The following is a 23,774-nucleotide window of genomic DNA, read 5'->3' as shown; positions in this document are numbered from 1 at the left end:
ATATTTAGAGTCCCAAAAAGAACATTTTGCTAAGAAAACAATTTTATGATTAAAAATACTGGAAAACTAAAAGTATTCCATGAAAATTGCTTTGCCCATTCTAACCCAATGTTTTAACCTTAGTATCTTCAAGAGGAATGTCTTGTAAATATTTTTCAGTCTTTTACTCTTAGCTCTATAACAAAATATAGTAACTAACTTAGGACTTAATGTTGTCAAAGTATTTATGTCAAGTCTCCCATTTTCCAAGATTTCTCATTAAAAGTGGCAATTGCATTTTTTAGCTTTAGTTATTTACCCAGAGTTAAATTGGAAAATATGAGACTGATATTTTTGTGACCTCTTTAAATTCAAATGAAAGATACATGTAGTAGTGTGCACATATATTAAATGTTCAGATCAACAGAAAAACAGTAACTTTGAGATAATTGTAGATTCATATGCAGTTACAAGAACTAATACAGAAATATTCCTATATCTTTCACCCATGTTTTTCCAATGGTAACATGTATGACTATCACATGTTGGCACAACCAGGAAATTGACTTTGATGCAATCTACCAACCTTATTCAGACTTTACCAGTTAGTTCTACGTGCTTTCATTTGTGTGTATGTGTATATATATATGTGCATAATTGTACACAATTTTATCATATGTGTAGGCTCATCTGACACCGTGGAACAGTTTCTATCACACAGATCCCTCATGCTACCCTTTATAGCCACAGCCACCTCCCTCTCTCCTGCACTCCCTTATGCCTGGCAAACTCCATATCTCTACAATCTTGTGATTTCAACAATGTTACATAAATGTAAGCAGACCTTATAGAATCATACCAGCATTGCCTATTGAGATTGGCTTTTTTAACTTAGAATAATTTTTTTGAGGTTCCTCCAGGTTGTTCATTTTGATTGCTGAGTATTAAATCATACAGATGCACCACAGTTGGTTTAACCACTTACTCACTGAAAGACACGAGTTGTTTCCAGTTTTTGGCTATTATAAATAAAGCTACTATGAAAACTTACCTACAGTTTTTGTGTTACATAAATTCTCATATTTCCGGGTTAACTGCCCAACAGTGCAATTATGGGGTCATATGGTAAATACTATGTGTAGTTTTGTAAGGAACTACCATACTCTTTTCCAAAGTGGCTGTATCATTTTATATTCCACCAGTAATGTATGAGTGATCAGTTTCTGCACGAACTTGACAGCATTGGCATTATCAGTATTTTTTATTTTAGCCATTCTGATAGGGTATGTACTGATGGTCATTTTGGTGTTGACTTTGTACATGTATTGTTAGTTCTATAAGTCAGTATTTCATTTTCTTTGAAGCAATTGTAAACAGTCTTGCATTGTTAGTTTTGGTTTCCACATACTTGCTTTTGTACATGGACATATGATTGTTTTTTTTTTCTTTTGGTATCATTAATCTACAATTATATGAGGAACATTATGTTTACTAGGCTCCCCCCTTCACCAAGTCCCCCCCACAAACCCCATTACAGTCACTGTCCATCAGCGTAGTAAGATGCTGTAGAGTCACTACTTGTCTTCTCTGTGTTGCCTCCCCCCACATCATACATGCTAATCATAATGCCCCCTTTCTTCACCCCCAATCCCCCACTTATCCCTCCCTTCCCACCCATCCTCCCCAGTCCCTTTCCCTTTGGTAAATGATAGTCCATTCTTGGGTTCTGTGATTCTGCTGCTGTTTTGTTCCTTCAGTTTTTTCTTTGTTCTTATGCTCCACATATGAGTGAAATCATTTGGTACTTGTCTTTCTCCATCTGGCTTATTTCACTGAGCATAATACCCTCTAGCTCCATCCATGTTGTTGCAAATGGTAGGATTTGTCTTCTTCTTATGGCTGAATAATATCCATTGTGTATATGTACCACATCTTCTTTATCCATTCATCTACTGATGGACACTTAGGTTGCTTCCATATCTTGGCTATTGTAAATAGTGCTGCAATAAACATAGGGGTGCATCTGTCTTTTTCAAACTGGGCTGCTGCATTCTTAGGGTAAATTCTTAGAAGTGGAATTCCTGGGTCAAATGGTATTTCTATTTTGAGCTTTTTGAGGAACCTCCATATTGCTTTCCACATTTGTTGAACTAATTTACATTCCCACCAGCAGTGTAGGAGGGTTCCCCTTTCTCCACAACCTCGCCAACATTTGTTGTTGTTTGTCTTTTGGATGGTGGCGATCCTTACTGGTATGAGGTGATATCTCATTGTGGTTTTAATTTTCATTTCTCTGATGACTAGAGATGTATAGCATCTTTCATGTGTCTGTTGGCCATCTGGATTTCTTCTTTAGAGAATTGTCTGTTCAGCTCCTCTGCCCATTTTTTAATTGGATTATTCACTTTTTGTTTGTTGAGGTGCATGAGCTCTTTATATATTTTGGATGTCAATCCTTTATCAGATCTGTCATTTATGACTATATTCTCCCATACTGTAGGGTACCTTTTTGTTCTATTGATGGTGTCCTTTGCTGTACAGAAGCTTTTCAGCTTGATATAATCCCACTTGTTCATTTTTGCTTTTGTTTCCCTTGCCTGGGGAGATATGTTCATGAAGAAGTCACTCATGTTTATCTCCAAGAGATTTTTGCCTATGTTTTTTTCTAAGAGTTTTATGGTTTCATGACTTACATTCAGGTCTTTGATCCATTTCGAATTTACTTTTGTGTATGGGGTTAAACAATGATCCGGTTTCATTCTCTTACATGTAGCTGCCCAGTTTTGCCAACACCAACTGTTGAAGAGCCTGTCATTTCCCTATTGTATGTCCATGGCTCCTTTATCTTATATTAATTGACCATATATGTTTGCGTTAATGTCTGGAGTCTCTATTCTGTTCCACTAGTCTGTGGCTCTGTTCTTGTGCCAGTACCCTGTGGCTTTGTAGTAGAGCTTCAAGTTGGGGAGCGAGATCCCCCCCACTTTATTCTTGCTTCTCAGGATTGCTTTGGCTATTCAGGGTCTTTGGTGGTTCCATATGAATTTTTGAACTATTTGTTCTGGTTCATTGAAGAATGCTGTTGGTAATTTGATAGGGATTGTATTGAATCTGTAGATTGCTTTGGGCAGGATGGCCATTTTGACGATATTAATTCTTCCTAGCTAAGAGCATGGGATGAGTTTCCATTTGTTAGTGTCCCCTTTAATTTCTCTTAAGAGTGTCTGTCCTATAGTTTTCAAGGTATAGGTCTTTCACTTCCTTGGTTAGGTTTATTCCTAGGTATTTTATTCTTTTTAATGCAATTGTAAATGGAATTGTTTTCCTGATTTCTTTTTCTGTTAGTTCATTGTTAGTATATAGGAAAGCCACAGATTTCTGTGTGTTAATTTTGTATCCTCTAACTTTGCTGAATTCCTATATTAGTTCTAGTAGTTTTGGAGTGGAGTCTAGGGTTTTTAATGTACAATATCATGTCATCTGCAAATAGTGACAGTTCAGCTTCTTCTTTACCAATCTGGATTCCTTGTATTTCTTTGTTTTTTCTAATTACTGTGGCTAGGAACTCCAGTACTATGTTGAATAGCATATGATTGTTTTTTATCTGTTGATCTTATGTCCTGCAACCTTGCTGAACTGCATGAATTTTTTACAAAGTAGATGTACTCATGTAAGTGCTACTCAGATCCAGATAAAGCCATTAGCTCCTCAAGAGCCTTCCTTGTGCCTTCTCCTTGTCATTAGATTATTCACTCCTCACCCCATATAACCACTATTTGGACTTCTATCACCATTAATTAACTTTTCTTGTTTTTAATCTTCACATCAATAAATAATACAGCATGTATTCTTTCACATCTAGCTTCGTTTACTCTATAGTGGGAGATTCCTGTAGTTCATTCTTTTCCATTGCTTTACTGTATTCTGTGGTGTGAATATACCACAATTTATCCATCTTATTGATGGGCTTTTGCATCTTTTCCAGTTTGGGGCTCTTAAGAATAAAGCTACTCTGAACATTCTTGTATATGTCTTTTGGCACTTACCTTTACCATCTCTGTGGGCAGTGAGGCTTATAGTTTTAAATTCCTCAAGATTAATAGGTAACAGTGAGGGATCAGAAACAGGAGATATTCTCACTAGTGGACCTACGGTCTATAAACTTTTTTAGAGTACATCTTGCTTTTGTCATTTGATTAGCATTCAGCATTAGACAAGTATTTCCTGAGTCTGGATCAGTCACTGTCCTGCTCAGACACCTCCTTATATTGTTAGTTCAGTTTTCATGGCCCTATATGTTACTGCCCCCAGAAGATTTTTAGTTTTTTGAAAGCTGAGATTGCATCTCATGTTTCTTTGCCTTCCCACTGATTAGCTCTGTAGCTTGAACAGAATGCCTGCTCAGTAAATGTTTGTTCCTTGAGTGACAGAGGGTACACTCTGAATTAATGAGGTACTGCTGTGGCTCCAGCTGAGTGCTGCACAGATGGCCGAGTTCACTTTGGCCTCATTATCTCAGCTCTATAGGTACAGCCTGTGCTGATTCATGTGGCTCTCCTTACTGTCCTGAAGAATCCTGAATACCTGAGGCTCATTTATGTCATGTCACATGAGTGTACCAGGGTGAAATGGGAATCATTGCAGCCATCGCTATGTTTAATCATTTCATCCATATTTATTTTGGAAATTAGATAATCACAAATGAGACCGAGAATGAGTCTGTTTACAGAGGAAATAATTGGCCAGGGGAGTCAAAGATTCGTATTCAAAGAGTTCAAGCAGCATCTCCACCTCTGAGTGGCAGCTTTGACATTCAAGCTTCTGGAGGTATTCTCAAAGGTATCTGAGAAAGTTCCTAACATTGGCATATGTATATATCAGTTGGATAGTGCTGATTTAGGCCACCATAATAAACATTTTGGAGTATTTCTATTATTATTTCTCTAAGTAATTTATATAGTTGAGATTACATCAGTAATGTGAAGCTCAATTATCCAGAACAAATTACGTTTTCATATTTTCTTTATTGCCTCACCAGATATACCAGATTATATTCCCAAAGATTTGTTTCTCTTTTATATCCATGGCTTATAGGTTATCTATAAAGTTAATTGACATTAAAAATAAAAGTATTTGAGCCAAGTCTATAATTTAAGGTACGTTACTCATGTAATTTTTGTTTTCAAGAAATATATAAATTCTTGTTATAAGTAAAATGCAGATTTCATTTGGAGGACAGTTGGTTTACAAGTGATAATATATAGTACACAGTTCACGTATACGAAGGATGAAGTTGGTTTGTGAATTTTTGACTCCTGCCGTTCGCCATCCCTCTGCAAGTGCAGGCCTCCCAGCTGCTGTGTCAGCTGCAGATTTACAGTTTGCTCTCTGGAGTCTGGAGGAAGTGGGACAAGTCTCAGTTACACGAGAAGGAAGCTGTGCTGGATATTCATGGAACATCAAGTGGAGGAGCAAATGTGGAAAGCAGAATCTTCTACAGGTTCCTTATTTGGCTTGGCTTCCGTTTTCTTTTATGTGTTACTTGTTTATTTGCACCCTGCCTCATTCCTAAAGGAATTAGAGGCTGTGTAGACTTTTAAAAATGCAAACTGTAAACATCAAAGAAGGAAATTGAAGAGATTGTTCTAAATTAAGTTGACCAGACATTCTCCTTTGTGAAGAAGAGCTGTTGATACTTCCTTCCTGATTGCTTCCTGGGAAAAATCTGGGAATAAGTGTTAAGAAGACCCTTGACGGGGCCAGGAGGAGGCTAGCCAGAGCCAGTATCAGAACTAAATCAGGCTGTAATTTAGGGAGGGCTGAGCATAACTGGCCTCACCATGTATGGTTCTTTTACTACACACTGGAGCTGTATTCTGGGGCCTTGGACACTGCACTGGTTTTAAAGAGGACCATTTCAAGTTTGTGAGAAACTTGTACCTTAAGTTCTCATCTAATTACTTTTGCTTAGTTGGAGTGCAGGCGGGGTAGGATAATGGTATAAGGCCCAGTGTATGGGAAGGAGAGTAGTATAAAAGAGACTGAAACATTGAACATATGATGCTTCCTAGTAATGATGGCAATGAGAGAAGACAGTCTTTCTCATGCATTGTTGGTGAGAAAGTAAATTAGTATAACCTTTGAGGATAATCGAGTTGTATCTAGATATTGATACCTATGATTTATCAATCTCAGCTATATGGCTTTATAGTACTGAGATAATATACAAATATGAAATGATATAGGTACAAAGGTAGTCTCTGCAGCATCAGTTGTAATAGTAAAAACCTAGAAACCTAAATACCTATCAATATGGTTGTTAAAATGACACAACCTTAGCCTGACTGCCATGGAATCATGTCTAGATCCATATATATTCACCTGGAAAGATGTCCAGGACATAAGGTGGAAAAAGTAAAGAAGTCTCCATAGGAAACCATTTGGGAGAAAAAAAAAGAGGAGACCAAAAAAAGCATATAAATTTAGAATTTAATGTATTATACACAGACTATATGCATGTGCAAAATAGTAACAGTCATAGATGTGGCAGTTATTTTAATGCATGTGCAAAATAGTAACAGTCATAGATGTGGCAGTTATTTTAAGAAAACACATGATCTAAAACTAGAATTCAAAAATTTTGCAACTAAGACAGATCTAGTTTCTGGTCTCCCACTTGGGGGCTTGCTGGGGGGGCTTGGGGAGACATGGCTGCCAATGCCTGTGCACTGACCCCCTGCTCTGTCTCCTGTGCTCACTCATTATTTCTGCCCCTATCACTTTGGCTCACACAGGGCCCAGCATGGGGACCCCACTTCTTTGTCAGCCCCTGTGCACATCTGAAGTCTGCCACATTGGCTGGGGATTTTGGAATGACCAAGTTGTACATACTGGTTTAATTTGGTTTCATTGTTAACCACTGGCTGAAAATATAATTCTGTAAGTGGATGAGTGGTCAGAGGCAAAAAATACTAAATGGGAAAAGTTTGACCCTCAAGTGGAAAGACAACTAAATTTTTCAATTATTCAACAATCATTAATCCAAGTGGCCATATGCAGAAAAAGCATAGAACATTCTGAACAATTAAAATTTAGTAAATTCATTTTCCTTAAAAATACTTTTTTCTAAAAATTCAAGTTAATTTTAATCCAAATTGTAATTGATGCAATACATGATAATACAATGATCTTAGCATTTTTTTCTTGGGTGGATTATGCTCATTTTTAAAGAAACTCCTTTTTCCAAAAAATGTGACTAAAACAGTTTTGAATTTATTTTTTATTTGGCTTTTATTCACTTTCAGCCCTGCTTTAATTTAAAAAGAAAAATTTAGTGTGGTCATAATTTCCATAGTTCTAATAAAATATTTTTATCTAAAAATAGGTGAATGATTCCAACATCTTTGGAGAAAAGGCTAACATGACAGTTATAAAGATAAAGGAAGGTGGCTTATTCAGACAACGCATACTTGGAGACCTGCTTCGTACACCCAGCCAAAAGCCACAGGTATTTTTGAAACTTTACTCATGACATAAATTTAACATAATTTTAAATGTATAACTAGTTTGTAATACATGAAGGACCTGGTAAAACAGGAAGGATGACATCTTATTTTCATGTGAAGATTTTCGTGAACAGTTGATAAACTTAATAATATTATTTCATGACTTTTGGGAAAACTATATTCCTTATGACGAAAGAATGGATTTGAAAGCCCTACTACTGCCTATTAGTATTGGAAAGTATATTCTTTACACTTAATCTTAATTCATAAAGTAATAATTGTTAGCACTTTAATGATGGGGAAATTTAAGTGTAAGCCACTTAGGTGAATCTTCCCAAAACAACCTCATTTTCCTTCATGCACCAGCACCACCAGAGCATAATATGCACTACTTTTTTTAAAAGTGTGTAGTTTATGCTACTAGCTATCCCACCCCAACTAGAATACAGCAGGTGTATCATCTGTTTGGCTAAATATTGCATTCCTGCATCTTGTATTGCTATATTCTAAAATTTACAACTGTGCCTGATGTTTGCTGAATGAATCGAGTATCCAAGCAAAAAAAGTATAGACTAATTTTTGTAAACAAACAAAATTCCATCATTTGTTCTAAATCCTATAGATACTCTACTTGACTGTGCTACCCCTGTTCTCTCTCTTTGTGCTTTTTAATTTGAAGGTTGAAGTCTTTGTCAATGGAATTCCAACTAAATGTTCATGTGACTGTGGGTTTACCTGGGATCCCATGACTACTCCCCTAATCCGGGCCATGAGCCCTTCTCAAGGTAATTGCTATCTTTTTAAGTTGGAGTAGGGTAGCAGGTAGAAGACAGCTAGCAAGAACGCACTATGATAATGATTTTTTTTTTTTCATTCTTTTTTTTTTTTCTTTTAATAATTATTTTTTATTGAAGGGTAGTTGACACACAGTATTACATTACATGAGTTTCAAGTGTACAACACAGTGGTAGAACATTTATATACATAATTCTAGGTTCCAGCTATCACCCTACCAGGCTGTTACAATATCTTGACTATATTCCTTATGCTCTACATTACATCCCGGTTACTAATTTATTTTACCATTGGAAGTCTGTCCTTCTTTTTTCTTTTTTTTTTTTTTTTTGTGAGGGCATCTCTCATATTTATTGATCAAATGGTTGTTAACGACAATAAAATTCTGTATAGGGGAGTCAATGCTCAATGCACAATCATTATTCCACCCCAAGCCTAATTTTTGTCAGTCTCCAATCTTCTGAGGCATAACAAACAAGTTTTTACATGTAGAACAAATTCTTACATAGTGAATAAGTTACATAGTGAACAGTACAAGGGCAGTCATCACAGAAACTTTCGGTTTTGCTCATGCATTATGAACTATAAACAGTCAGTTCAAATATGAATACTCATTTGGTTTTTATACTTGATTTATATGTGGATACCACATTTCTCTCTTTATTATTATTATTTTTAATAAAATGCTGAAGTGGTAGGTAGATACAAGATATAGGTAGAAAACATAGTTTAGTGTTGTAAGAGAGCACATGTAGATGATCAGGTGTGTGCCTGTAGACTATGTGTTAATCCAAGCTAGACCAGGGCAATAAAACATCCACGTATGCAGAAGATTTCTCTCAGAACGGGGGGGTGAGGTTCTAAGCCTCACCTCTGTTGATCCCCAATTTCTCACCTGATGGCCCCCCTGCGACTGTGCCTGTCTTAGGTTGTTCCTCCCTTGAGGAATCTTACCCGTCTCTGGCTAACCAGTCATCTTCCGGGGCCATACAGGGAAATGTGAAGTTGGTAAGTGAGAGAGAAGCCTTATTGTTTGAAAAAGTTAGCTTTTTACTTCTTTGCATATTTATGCCCTGTGGCTTCTATGCCCAGCATTTGTCTTGAGGTATCTTTACCACTTGGAAGAATTATGATACTCGGTAAATTTGATATGAGGCACGAATTCTATTTAAGGGTTGTAATTAGGAAGGAAGAAGAAAAGCTATAGAAGTAGCAGGCGGAAGAAAACATGGGAAGATTGATTATTTCTTTGATATATCTTCTTGTAGAGTAACTTCAGCATGTATAGGTTTTAAGCTACTACTTAAATTGCACACACACATTAACATAATAGGAGTATAGTTACATAACCAAAGCATATCTGTAATTACCAGCCATCTGCAGTGAAACCAAGAAAACCAGTTAGGCACCTTAGGCATTTGTGAAAACTTATCTATGATATGGTGGATATTGTCCAACTGAACTTGAACAGTCTGAGAGAAATCAGACAAATTAAAACAACCCATTCCTGGGGACTGTTCACATCCCTTATGTTCTTTTAACAGTAAATAGTCTGTGGTTGTAAGATTTTGGAGTGCTACAATTTGCACTTCTCCAAATTCTTGGTTGAGTTCCAACAGTATAGATCCAGTCCAATTTTGTTGTTTTACTGTATGCACAGGCCAGCTTAGATATCTCCTTCCTCATTCCCATGGCAAGTCCAGGAACTGGTGGGATGAGTGCATCTACAGCTGTAGCAGTGCGTGGATCTTTGTTGGGGTTTTTTGATGATCATCTTCTGGCATGAGTCTTCCAGAGAGTGCAGATGTTGGAAGTTCTTTTTCATATCGTATCTTAGTTCATTTTCGGGGTAGCCCAATTAGGCTTTGATCCTCTGTATAAACACAAACAGACCCTTTGCCTACACTTTTATATGCCCTTTATACCCTTGTGTAGAACTCGTTGGAGGTTACCACACAGGAACTGCCCTTTTTTTTTTTTTTTTTTTTTTTTTTTGCTATCACTAATCTACACTTACATGACGAATATTATGTTTACTAGGCTCTCCCCTATACCAGGTCTCCCCTATAAACCCCTTTACAGTCACTGTCATCAGCATAGCAAAATGTTGTAGAATCACTACTTGCCTTCTCTGTGTTGTACAGCCCTCCCTTTTCTCCTACCCCCCCATGCATGTTAATCTTAATACCCCCCTACTTCTCCCCCCCTTATCCCTCCCTACCCACCCATCCTCCCCAGTCCCTTTCCCTTTGGTACCTGTTAGTCCATTCTTGAGTTCTGTGATTCTGCTGCTGTTTTGTTCCTTCAGTTTTTCCTTTGTTCTTATATTCCACAGATAAGTGAAATCATTTGGTATTTCTCTTTCTCCGCTTGGCTTGTTTCACTGAGCATAATACCCTCCAGCTCCATCCATGTTGCTGCAAATGATTGGATTTGCCCTTTTCTTATGGCTGAGTAGTATTCCATTGTGTATATGTACCACATCTTCTTTATCCATTCATCTATTGATGGACATTTAGGTTGCTTCCAATTCTTGGCTATTGTAAATAGTGCTGCAATAAACATAGGGGTGCATCTGTCTTTCTCAAACTTGATTGCTGCGTTCTTAGGGTAAATTCCTAGGAGTGGAATTCCTGGGTCAAATGGTAAGTCTGTTTTGAGCATTTTGATGTACCTCCATACTGCTTTCCACAATGGTTGAACAAGTTTACATTCCCACCAGCAGTGTAGGAGGGTTCCCCTTTCTCCACAGCCTCGCCAACATTTGTTGTTGTTTGTCTTTTGGATGGCAGCCATCCTTACTGGTGTCAGGTGATACCTCATTGTAGTTTTAATTTGCATTTCTCTGATAATTAGCGATGTGGAGCATCTTTTCATGTGTCTGTTGGCCATCTGTATTTCTTTTTTGGAGAACTGTCTGTTCAGTTCCTCTGCCCATTTTTTAATTGGGTTATTTGTTTTTTGTTTGTTGAGGCGTGAGAGCTCCTTATATATTCTGGACGTCAAGCCTTTATCGGATGTGTCATTTTCAAATATATTCTCCCATACTGTAGGGATCCTTCTTGTTCTATTGATGGTGTCTTTTGCTGTACAGAAGCTTTTCAGCTTAATATAGTCCCACTTACTAATTTTTGCTGTTGTTTTCCTTGCCCGGGGAGATATGTTCAAGAAGAGGTCACTCATGTTTATGTCTAAGAGGTTTGTGCCTATGTTTTCTTCCAAGAGTTTAATGGTTTCATGGCTTACATTCAGGTCTTTGATCCATTTTGAGTTTACTTTTGTATATGGGGTTAGACAATGGTCCAGTTTCATTCTCCTACATGTAGCTGTCCAGTTTTGCCAGCACCACCTGTTGAAGAGACTGTCATTTCGCCATTGTATGTCCATGGCTCCTTTATCAAATATTAATTGACCATATATGTCTGGGTTAATGTCTGGATTCTCTAGTCTGTTCCATTGGTCTGTGGCTCTGCTCTTGTGCCAGTACCAAATTGTCTTGATTACTATGGCTTTATAGTAGAGCTTGAAGTTGGGGAGTGAGATCCCCCCTACTTTATTCTTCTTTCTCAGGATTGCTTTGGCTATTCGGGGTCTTTGGTGTTTCCATATGAATTTTTGAATTATTTGTTCCAGTTCATTGAAGAATGTTGCTGGTAGTTTCATAGGGATTGCATCAAATCTGTATATTGCTTTGGGCAGGATGGCCATTTTGACGATATTAATTCTTCCTAGCCACGAGCATGGGATGAGTTTCCATCTGTTAGTGTCCCCTTTAATTTCTCTTAAGAGTGACTTGTAGTTTTCAGAGTATAAGTCTTTCACTTCCTTGGTTAGGTTTATTCCTAGGTATTTTATTTTTTTTGATGCAATTGTGAATGGAGCTGTTTTCCTGATTTCTCTTTCTGTTGGTTCATTGTTAGTATATAGGAAAGCCACAGATTTCTGTGTGTTGATTTTGTATCCTGCAACTTTGCTGTATTCCGATATCAGTTCTAGTAGTTTTGGGGTGGAGTCTTTAGGGTTTTTTATGTACAGTATCATGTCATCTGCAAATAGTGACAGTTTAACTTCTTCTCTACCAATCTGGATTCCTTGTATTTCTTTGTTTTATCTGATTGCCGTGGCTAGGACCTCCAGTACTATGTTAAATAACAGTGGAGAGAGTGGGCATCCCTGTCTAGTTCCCGATCTCAGCGGAAATGCTTTCAGCTTCTCGCTGTTCAATATAATGTTGGCTGTGGGTTTATCATAGATGGCCTTTATTATGTTGAGGTACTTGCCCTCTATTCCCATTTTGCTGAGAGTTTTTAACATGAATGGATGTTGAACTTTGTCAAATGCTTTTTCAGCATCTATGGAGATGATCATGTGGTTTTTGCTTTTCTTTTTGTTGATGTGGTGGATGATGTTGATGGACTTTCGAATGTTGTACCATCCTTGCATCCCTGGAATGAATCCCACTTGGTCATGGTGTATGATCCTTTTGATGTATTTTTGAATTCGGTTTGCTAATATTTTGTTGAGTATTTTTGCATCTACGTTCATCAGGGATATTGGTCTGTAGTTTTCTTTTTTGGTGGGGTCTTTGCCTGGTTTTGGTATTAGGGTGATGTTAGCTTCATAGAATGAGTTTGGGAGTATCCCCTCCTCCTCTATTTTTTGGAAAACTTTAAAGAGAATGGGTATTATGTCTTCCCTGTATGTCTGATAAAATTCCGAGGTAAATCCATCTGGCCCGGGGGTTTTGTTCTTTGGTAGTTTTTTGATTACCTCTTCAATTTCGTTGCTGGTAATTGGTCTGTTTAGATTTTCTGTTTCTTCCTGGGTCAATCTTGGAAGGTTATATTTTTCTAGGAAGTTGTCCATTTCTCCTAGGTTTCCCAGCTTGTTAGCATATAGGTTTTCATAGTATTCTCCAATAATTCTTTGCATTTCCGTGGGGTCCGTCGTGATTTTTCCTTTCTCGTTTCTGATACTGTTGATTTGTGTTGACTCTCTTTTCTTCTTAATAAGTCTGGCTAGAGGCTTATCTATTTTGTTTATTTTCTCGAAGAACCAGCTCTTGGTTTCATTGATTTTTGCTATTGTTTTATTCTTCTCAATTTTATTTATTTCTTCTCTGATCTTTATTATGTCCCTCCTTCTGCTGACCTTAGGCCTCATCTGTTCTTCTTTTTCCAATTTCGATAATTGTGACATTAGACCATTCATTTGGGATTGCTCTTCCTTTTTTAAATATGCTTGGATTGCTATATACTTTCCTCTTAAGACTGCTTTTGCTGTGTCCCACAGAAGTTGGGGCTTAGTGTTGTTGTTGTCATTTGTTTCCATATATTGCTGGATCTCCATTTTGATTTGGTCATTGATCCATTGATTATTTAGGAGCGTGTTGTTAAGCCTCCATGTGTTTGTGAGCCTCTTTGCTTTCTTTGTACAGTTTATTTCTAGTTTTATGCCTTTGTGGTCTGAAAAGTTGGTTGGTAGGATTTCAATCTTTTGGAATTTTCTGAGGCTCTTTTTGTGGCCTAGTATGTGGTCTATTCTGGAGAATGTTCCATGTGCACTTGAGAAGAATGTATATCCCGCTGCTTTTGGATGTAGAGTTCTATAGATGTCTATTAGGTCCATCTGCTCTACTGTGTTGTTCAGTGCTTCCGTGTCCTTACTTAATTTCTGCCCAGTGGATCTATCCTTTGGGGTGAGTGGTGTGTTGAAGTCTCCTAGAATGAATGCATTGCAGTCTATATCCCCCTTTAGTTCTGTTAGTATTTGTTTCACATATGCTGGTGCTCCTGTGTTGGGTGCATATATATTTAGAATGGTTATATCCTCTTGTTTGACTGAGCCCTTTATCATTATGTAGTGTCCTTCTTTATCTCTTGTTACTTTCTTTGTTTTGAAGTCTATTTTGTCTGATATTAGTACTGCAACCCCTGCTTTCTTCTCACTGTTGTTTGCTTGAAATATGTTTTTCCATCCCTTGACTTTTAGTCTGTATATGTCTTTGGGTTTGAGGTGAGTTTCTTGTAAGCAGCATATAGATGGGTCTTACTTTTTTATCCATTCTGTTACTCTGTGTCTTTTGATTGGTGCTTTCAACCCATTAACATTTAGGGTGACTATTGAAAGATATGTACTTATTGCCATTGCAGGCTTTAAATTCGTGGTTACCAAAGGTTCAAGGTTAGCCTCTTTAGTATCTTACTGCCTAACTTAGCTCGCTTATTGAGCTGTTATATACACTGTCTGGAGATTCTTTTCTTCTCTCCCTTCTTGTTCATCCTCCTCGATTCTTCATATGTTGGGTGTTTTGTGCTGTGCTCCTTCTAGGAGTGCTCCCATCTAGAGCAGTCCCTGTAAGATATTCTGTAGAGGTGGTTTGTGGAAAGCAAATTCCCTCAGCTTTTGTTTGTCTGGGAATTGTTTAATCCCACCATCATATTTGAATGATAGTCGTGCTGGATACAGTATCCTTGGTTCAAGGCCCTTCTGTTTCATTGTATTAAATATATCATGCCATTCTCTTCTGGCCTGTAGGGTTTCTGTTGAGAAATCTGACGTTAGCCTGATGGGTTTCCCTTTATACATGACCTTTTTCTCTCTAGCTGCCTTTAACACTCTTTCCTTGTCCTTGATCTTTGCCATTTTAATTATTATGTGTCTTGGTGTTGCCCTTCTTGGATCCTTTCTGTTGGGGGTTCTGTGTATTTCCGTGGTCTGTTTGATTACTTCCTCCCCCAGTGTGGGGAAGTTTTCAGCAATTATTTCTTCTAAGATACTTTCCATCTCTTTGCCTCTCTCTTCTTCTTCTGGGACCCCTATAATACGGATATTGTTCCTTCTAGATTGGTCACACAGTTCTCTTAATATTGTTTCATTCCTGGAGATCCTTTTGTCTCTCTCTATGTCAGCTTCTATGCGTTCCTGTTCTCTGATTTCAATTCCATCAATGGCCTCTTGCATTCTATCCATTCTGCTTATAAACCCTTCCAGAGTTTGTTTCATTTCTGCGATCTCCTTTCTGGCATCTGTGATCTCTTTCCGGACTTCATCCCATTTTTCTTGCGTATTTCTCTGCATCTCTGTCAGCATGTTTATGATTCTTATTTTGAATTCTTTGTCAGGAAGACTGGTTAGGTCTGTCTCCTTCTCTGGTGTTGTCTCTGTGATCTTTGTCTGCCTGTAGCTTTGCCTTTTCATGGTGATAGGAATAGTCTGCAGAACTGGGACGAGTGACGGCTGGAAGGACTTCCTTTCTTGTTGGTTTGTGGCCCTCCTCTCCTGGGAGAACAGCGGCCTCTAGTGGCTTGTGCTGCGCAGCTGCGCGCAGACAGGGTTTCTGCTTCCTGCCCGGCTGCTATGGAGTTAATCTCCGCTGTTGCCGTGGGCGTGGCCTGGCTCGGGCAGCTACTCCAAAATGGTTGAGTCGCGTTGGAGCAGGAGCTGCTGGGAGGCTATTTATCTCCGTAAGGGGCCTCCGTGCTCCCTGCAGCCCAGGGGTTAGGGTGCCCAGAGATCCCGGATTCCCTACCTCTGGATTAAGTGACCCGCCCTGCCCCTTTAAGACTTCCAAAAAGCACCCGCCAAAACAAAACAACGACCACAAAAAAAAAACAAGAAAAAAAAATTTTTTTAATTAAAAAAAAAAAATTTTTTTAATTAAAAAAAAAAGGTGGTCGTTCGTTTTTCTTTATTCTCCGGTGCCAGCCTCAGGCCTCTGCTCACCGGTCTTTCTGCCCTGTTTCACTAGTATTGGGGTCCCTGTCCCTTTAAGACTTCCAAAAAGCGCTCGCCAAAACAAAGCAGCAAAAAAGCAAAAAAAAAAAAAAATGGTCGCGCGCTTTTCTTATGTCCTCTGGCGCCCAGCCTCCAGTGCCTGCTCACTGTTCTTGCTGCCCTGTTTTCCCAGTATCGAGGGCCCTGCACTCTGGCCCGGATGGCTGGGGCTGGGTGTTCGGCAGCCCTGGGCTCCGTCTCCCTCCCGCTCTGCCTGCTCTTCTCCCGCCGGGAGCTGGGGGGAGGGGCGCTCGGCTCCCGCGGGGCCGGGGCTTGTATCTTACCCCCTTCGCGAGGCGCTGGGTTCTCTCAGGTGCGGATGTGGTCTGGATATTGTCCTGTGTCCTCTGGTCTTTATTCTAGGAAGGGTTGTCTTTGTTATATTTTCATAGATATATGTTGTTTTGGGAGGAGATTTCCGCTGCTCTACTCACGCCGCCATCTTCCGCCCCTCCCCTCTGATTTTTTTTTAATATACAAGTTTGACCAACTAAGGCAGGCAGACATTACTACATAGTGAAAAAAAGTGTCAGATCATAAAGCTATGGAAAGAGCATTAATTGCTTATTTTGGAAAAAAAAACACTTTTGAAGTTGGACCCATCAGACTTCTACTTCTCTAGTTTCACCACATTAGAATCAGTTTTAAATTTTGCTCTGACAATGAGGCATTTTTGTTAAACTCTATTAGCTAAGATATTAATAGGAAACTTTTATCATATGAGACCACTTCTTCTAGGAGATTTCAGATCAAAAGCCTAGTAATGAGACAACTGCTGTTTAGTAAATGAAAATAATTAAGTACCAGATTTGAGAATGAGAGAAAAATTATTGCCAAGAACATACTCTATCTTCATCTAGTATGTTACTCCTTTTAAGAAAAAAATGATTTTGCTTTGTGTCTGAACTCCCAAGAACTGAAACAAACAACAGGAGTAAGGATTTTAAGGAATGGCTTTTCTTCAGTCTGAAAGATAAACTCAGAAACTATAATCTCATATTTAATCTTAGTGGCTAAGCACCATATCCCCACATCCTTGCCTAAACTTTATATTATCAGTCCCCTAACTTTTGTCATTCTGATTGAAGAAATTCTGATGAAAGAATTTTCTCATCTTTAGTTTGTCTATCCCCTGATAAGTAATGCATGTGAGCATCTTCTTGTATGTTCCTTGTATGTTGCTTCTTGTATGCTTGTTAACATCTTTTATCCATTTATCAAATCTTTTCTCTATTGACTTTTAACTGTGTATTATATATTGTGTTTTTAACAATTCTTTGCACATCTTCTGCTAGTTTATCAACTTTTGTCTTACTATCTTGTTCATAGACACAGTTAAATCATTGATTTATTCTAGTTTATTTATCTTTTCCTTTATGGTCTACCATTACCTTTCGTATCTTATTTAAGAAATATGTCTATATTAAGGGCATTAAGATATTTTATTATGTTTTCTTCTAAAATGTTAAGAGTTTTTGATTCTCAGCTGTATAAATATGTGTGGAATCTGTGTTGTATGTGATGTTATTTAATAAGGGTGGCCATATCATTTATCGGGCAAATATGGACACTTTTAAAAACATTAAGTATAAGATGCAGGGACAGCAGGTATAAACCAGGAATATTCCAGGTACTTTAGGATATACATTACCCTAGTAAAGGAATCATATTTTATTTTGAATAGAAAGTATCCATAACACTTACTGTCCAGTTTATCCTTGTCTCAGAAGTTTTTTGAAGACAGTTCTGCCATAATCTAAGCTACCATATAGAGATGTCTGTTTAATTTCTTTGTCATAAGAATAATTTTCCTTATCTTACCTCATCCCATGCTTTTAGTCAGGTAATTCTTTCTGCTAATCTCTACCAACATAGATTTAAAATAAAGCAATGTAGGATAATTCAACAGAAAAAAAATACTATTGCTAAATAAATGTGTCTTTTTTTCCCTGCTTGCTTATATAAAGATACGTTTATCTTTCTCTGGGAAATATCTGATTTCATAACAATAGATTCTGCATGTTTTCATCTTAATATTGTTATTTAAATTTCTCCCTTTCAGGGTCCTATGAAGAAAGCACAATTCTAACCATATTAGGCTCTGGATTTTTTCCTAGTTTAGCAGTATCAGTCTCTGTTGGACCAGTAGGTTGCTCTCTTCTTTCTGTGAATGGTAAGTCTTTTGTAAAATTATTATTATTGCATCTAATTATTCTTCTCTAAGAGAAACTGGAATCAAAGAGGAGTATCATCACAACTGTATCCTACATAGTCCCCTATGGGGTCATGAAATTGGCAAATTGCTCTGGATAATTGTCTTACCTTTTTATTCTTTGGCTTTAGTTATGACCACAATTAGTGAAACTAATTATTTCACTGTCACACAGTGTCTTTATCCCCTAACAGTTGACTTTCGTCCTTTTTCCCCCATAAAGTGATGACATGAAAGCTTCTCTTCCTTGGTTTGTCTCTGAGACACAAAAATATATAAAATGCCACTCTGATATTCTACGGTCCCCTCTGCCGATGCTTTGACAATGCCACATTAGTCATGCGGTAAGAGGACACAGCCAAATTCCCTGAGTTCTCTAGGCCAACAGATTCTCTATCCTTCAACACAGAATTTCAAAATCATTCACATTTTCTACTCTTGAAAGAGTGAGGGCCAAAATTATTTATTTCCCTAATATTTATCTTTCACAATCCTACATGTTTTCCCGAATTTCAATAGGTTGGAATTACATAAGCAAATCCATCTTCCACATCATTTAAGTTGTTTTAAAGTTAAATCTTCTATACATTCTTGAGATATGTGTCAGTGTTGTGCCTGTATTATAAATGTACATATACTGGAGGAAGAAGGGGATTGAGGGGTATTATGATTGGTACACATGGTATAGGGGGGTTCACGGGGAAGACAGTGTAGCACAGAGAAGGTAAGTAGTGACTCTGTGGCATCTTACTACGCTGATGGACAGTAACTTCAATGGGGCATGGGGGGGACTTTATAATATGGGTGAATGTAGTAACCACAATGTTTTTCATGTTAAATATTTGTAAGAGTGTATATCAATGGTACCTTAATAAAAAATAAAAAATAAAAATGAACTTAAAAAAATGTGCATGTACTGCTCTAAATGAACTGAAGGATGTTTTCATTTAGCTTTTGATCACCTTTCCTGATGAAACCTTATGTTTTACTGAGTTTCAGGTATAAACAACATATTGGATCAAAATTTTTAGAATTATCAATATAGATGACTTTACAGACTAGGAATTTTTAAATTATTATTACAGTAACTTTTTCTTTTCACCACAGTAGCAATCAAGGGCAAATTGTATACTTTGGTTTCGTTAATATTTTACCTCTCTTTTGGGAGTGTCTGATTTATAACATCAGATAGTTTGCAAATATTTTTTCCCACCTGAGTAGTTTTCCTTAGATCTGTTTCTTGGGGATATAAAAAGGAATGCCGATGTTTATATTTGGAAATATAAAATTTGGTAATTTTATCTCACAAAGACATTTGCTTTATCACTTTCTTATTTATCACAAGAAAATGAAATCAAGTGCCAGATTCTGAATGGAAGTGCTGGACATTTCCCAGTTGCAGTGTCCTTAGCTGATGTTGGACTAGCCCGGAATATAGAGGGTGAGGTATTCCACTTCACTTATCAGAGCCAGATCTCGCACATCCAGCCTGCTTCTGGAAGTCTAGCAGGTAATAGTTAATTGTTCTAAACAAAGAAAATTGCCTGCATTTCCATCATGTCAATGTACTGTTTCTAGAACAGGGTGAATGGAGAGAAACCCAAAGCTCCCTCATAGAGAACAAAGGAGAATCCTTTTCAGAAAGCACAGTGGTTAAATGGCTGACTAATTCTTTTGTTTCTTATGAAAAACAAGTTAGGGTGGCTGCTTACATTTACATCGTAGGTTATTGAATTCATATAATCAATTATTACATGTTTCTATAGCAAGCTCATCAATTACGTCAAGATAAGATTTATTAGTTATTATTCTGCTTACCAGCTGCTCCATTTGTTACCACAGTCTCAGTGGAGCTATTTGACCCAGAAAAAGTTCCCAGGGACAAATTGGGGAAGGGAAGGTTGGGCAGAAGATAGAAAGAAAATAACACATTTTTCCTGCCCTGCTTCATTTCCTTTGTGGGTTTTTGTTTGTTTGCTTGCTTACTTTTGGATTTTGTGCTTTGTTCGTGATCTTTTTGGTATGTTTGTGTTTTTATTTTACTTTATTTTTATCTTGTTGGGATTTTTGCTTTTACTTAGAGGTATTAAAATTTGGGATTTGGTGAAAGCCTTAAGTCATTTTCATTGTCTGCCCATGCAATGGTTGAACAAATGGGAACAGCATAATTTCTCTTTAGGATGGAGAAGACACTATGGAAAATACAAATTGTGGCTAGTAATACACCAAAGCAAATGTTGGTTGTAAATCTATGTTATTTCATTAAATCGTTTAGCCCAACTCATTTGTAGTTCCAGACTTCAGAGCTCAGGCAAGGGTATATAGTGGCAATGGTATACATCTCGAGTTTGGTCCTTGATCTATTTGCCAACCTATCTCTTGAATGATTAGACAATTCTTGAACGATGAGTTTCTTTTTGTTGTAGTTGATCTGTTTTTGTTGTTGTTTCTTTATGAAGGTGGTACTCTTCTAACTTTATCTGGATTTGGCTTTAATGAAACTTCAAAGGTATTAATTGGAAATGAAACCTGCAATGTGATTGATGCGAATTTGAATAAGATAACCTGCAGAACACCTAAAGTAAGACATTTTTCCCCCTACATCTGAAATCTTATGAATTAAAGAACATCTTAGAGGATTAGGCAAATGACATCTTTTCCCAGGAACTGCAGCATTTCTTCAACATCTTTTGCTAAGATCCAAATACAAAACATCTCCATATTCTAGACACTTAACATAATTAAAGAAGACATATAAATCAGTATTAAATAATGTGTTTGACTTGAAATAATAGAAGTAGATGTGTAGTAAAATAAAATACAGGGGAAAGGGAATCAGAGAGTTTCACAAAGTTGATATGTTATTGGAGGCTGAAGGATGAATAGGAGTCAACCTGGTCAATCCATGGAAGAAAAAATTCACTACTAATAAATAGTCTAAAGAAAGTCAGGGAAGCAATTCTAGACATTTTTCATTTTTAGAAAGGAACCTATGTCGTAGATGTGTTAAAGCTTCAGTTTGTTGACAGTAATCCATGAAGTTCCTAGTGGAATATTGCATCCATAGCACCATTCATTGTTCTTTATTTTTGAAAAATAGTGTTTAAATTTAAACCAGGGTTCTGGTTTGCTTACTACATGGAAAAGGATTATTATCCAGTCACTGACATAAAAACAAAATGAAGCAGACAAAGTGTGGGTATTATGTAGTTGAAATCTGTAGGAAAAGTAAATTTGAGCACACGTTGGACTAGCTGATGGAAATGAGAATCTGGGGGATGCAGTAAATTTAAAGGATTCACATTATGTCATTCGGTTAAACACGAGTGTGCATTAAGTAAGCACTACATGCTAGAACAACTGTTTTTCCTATTTGGGAAGTGTATAGGTTCTGCATCAATGAAAGCTCCAAATATTTTTCTTGGGGTTCCAAGTGTTAGTTTGGGATTCTGGCAGTAGGTCAACAAAAGATATAATGTGATTAGTCAGCAAAGAAGAATACAAATGATGGTTGAGTCTATTTCAAGAGCAGTAAGTCAAACTTTTAGGATCTTACACATTATCAGTTACAGAATCCTTGTCCAGAGCATCAGAACTAAACTGTAGAACTTTCAGGAATCCAATCATATAGACACATTTAAATTGATCATAAATACCCATAAAACCACTATATCATATACCTTTACCTAAAAAATTTAAACATGTAACTTACATATGACAGCACAACTTTCTGAATATCTTAAAATTGACTCTTATTCATGACTTTGAAATAAAACATCTTTGGAAGTTTTATTATGAATAAATTCTGTTTTTAGCCATTAGATTTCTGCATCTCGACATTTAATATTTTCTAATTGTCTTGTTTTTTCCTCTTATTTTAGAAAACTGAGGGCACAGTTGATATTTCAGTTATTACCAATGGATATCAAGCTATCACAAAGGATGCTTATAATTATAATTGTTTACAGACTCCAGTTATAACTGATTTTAGTCCAAAAGTACGGACAGTATTAGGTAATAAATTCTTCAATAAAATCAGTTATTTGACATGTGTGTGTGTGTGTGTATGGAAAGAGAAAGAGAGAGAGAGAAAAAACTATTTCTAGTTTGTTTATGTAATATGCATATTTCATAGTAGATTGTAAGTTGAATCTTTTTATAACATTTTTTTCTTTTGATAATAGGAGAAGTTAATTTAACAATTAAGGGTTACAACTTTGGAAATGAGCTCACACAAAATGTGGAAGTATATGTTGGAGGAAAACCCTGTCAGATCCTTCATTGGAACTTCACAGACATTAGATGCCTTTTGCCCAAGTTGTCTCCTGGAAAACATGGTATCTATGTAGAAGTCAGAAACTGGGGTTTTGCATCAACAAGGTATAGTATGACCATAAACTTAATGGAGTCGTAGAATACATGGGTTAATAGTTTTGGAATAGGAAAATAAATAGTGATTAATTTTATACTATTTCAATTGCTTTTTTCATTTTTCTGCATCTCCTTTAGCAAGCAGTTCTGAGAATATCTCATAAAGTGCAATATGCTTAGTGTTGAGACCGATACCATTCAGATTAGGTTGTGAGATTCCCTGTGGAACTAAGTTTATGAATATGTCTCATGATTTTTATTCATTCTGCAAATACTTATCAAGCAGTTGCTGGGGGGCAGATACTTGCTCAGTGCTGGATTCACAGTGGAAGATAAGAGGGACATGTCCTCACCATTCATGATGTCCACAATTTGTTGGGGAAGTAGATTTCAAACAGAGGATTACATCAACAACTCAACTACAAACATGAAAAAGGCTGTGAATAAGAGGTCACATATGCCATATGTGCTGTGAGAGCATGTGACAGAGAGGGCTAACTTTTCCTGAAGGACAGGAAGAGTTCTCTGAAAAGCTGATAGTTAAGCCAAGAAATGGATAGGAGCTGCACATCTGAGGGAGAGGATGGAGAGAATCCTTCTCCAGCTCTAAGTTGTCTTTGGGTAAGTGTTTAGTATTTTCCTTCCTGAAGCTGTCTGTTAACTGGTAAAATTTTAGTCTGGCATAAGAAAGTTACTGGCTTAGAATACTTAGTAAAACAGAAAACTGAAATTTAGGGACTAAAAAAAGGCAAGTAAAGCTGATATCAGAGTAGAAGGAGAGATCATTGCAGCAGAATATTGAGGTGAAGGAAGATAAGCAGCCATAAACCTAAAGCTCAGACTCCCATCCCCTGAGACTCACAGGCAGAGCCCTCAGGGGTTCTAGGAGAGCTGGAGGCTTGTGCTTTGGCGTGATGATGTGATGGGCAGAACTGCCTATGCGAAACTGGGTATTTGTGTGGCAATTCAAGAAATGCCAGTACAGTTATGCTGCAGAAGTTAAATAAAAGTTAACACAAAGACTCATTTGAGTTATCAGGAGCTGGGAGGTGGGAGTCGAGTCTACATATCAGGTCAGAAAAGCATTGTACATTTTGATGGCCTCCCAGCAGACACATTGTCTGTAACAAATCAAA

At 37.3% G+C, this 23,774-nt stretch overlaps 1 protein-coding gene across 1 annotated transcript in view; it reads left to right on the top strand.

The window, feature by feature from the left end:
- PKHD1L1 (PKHD1 like 1) overlaps nucleotides 1–23,774 on the top strand; it is a 143,872-nt gene that overhangs the window by 44,811 nt on the left and 75,287 nt on the right. The window contains 9 exon segments of the mRNA XM_036876435.2: nucleotides 4,671–4,818; nucleotides 5,325–5,479; nucleotides 7,364–7,486; nucleotides 8,164–8,269; nucleotides 18,118–18,228; nucleotides 19,613–19,777; nucleotides 20,727–20,848; nucleotides 22,149–22,281; nucleotides 22,452–22,647. Of these exon segments, the coding sequence (XP_036732330.2) occupies nucleotides 4,671–4,818; nucleotides 5,325–5,479; nucleotides 7,364–7,486; nucleotides 8,164–8,269; nucleotides 18,118–18,228; nucleotides 19,613–19,777; nucleotides 20,727–20,848; nucleotides 22,149–22,281; nucleotides 22,452–22,647 (1,259 nt within the window).

This window comes from Manis pentadactyla, chromosome 3 (genome assembly GCF_030020395.1).
Source record: "Manis pentadactyla isolate mManPen7 chromosome 3, mManPen7.hap1, whole genome shotgun sequence".
In the NCBI taxonomy this organism is placed as follows: Eukaryota; Metazoa; Chordata; class Mammalia; order Pholidota; family Manidae; genus Manis; species Manis pentadactyla.
Note: the sequence above shows the minus strand (reverse complement) of the source record. Positions and strands in the feature narration are given on the sequence as shown.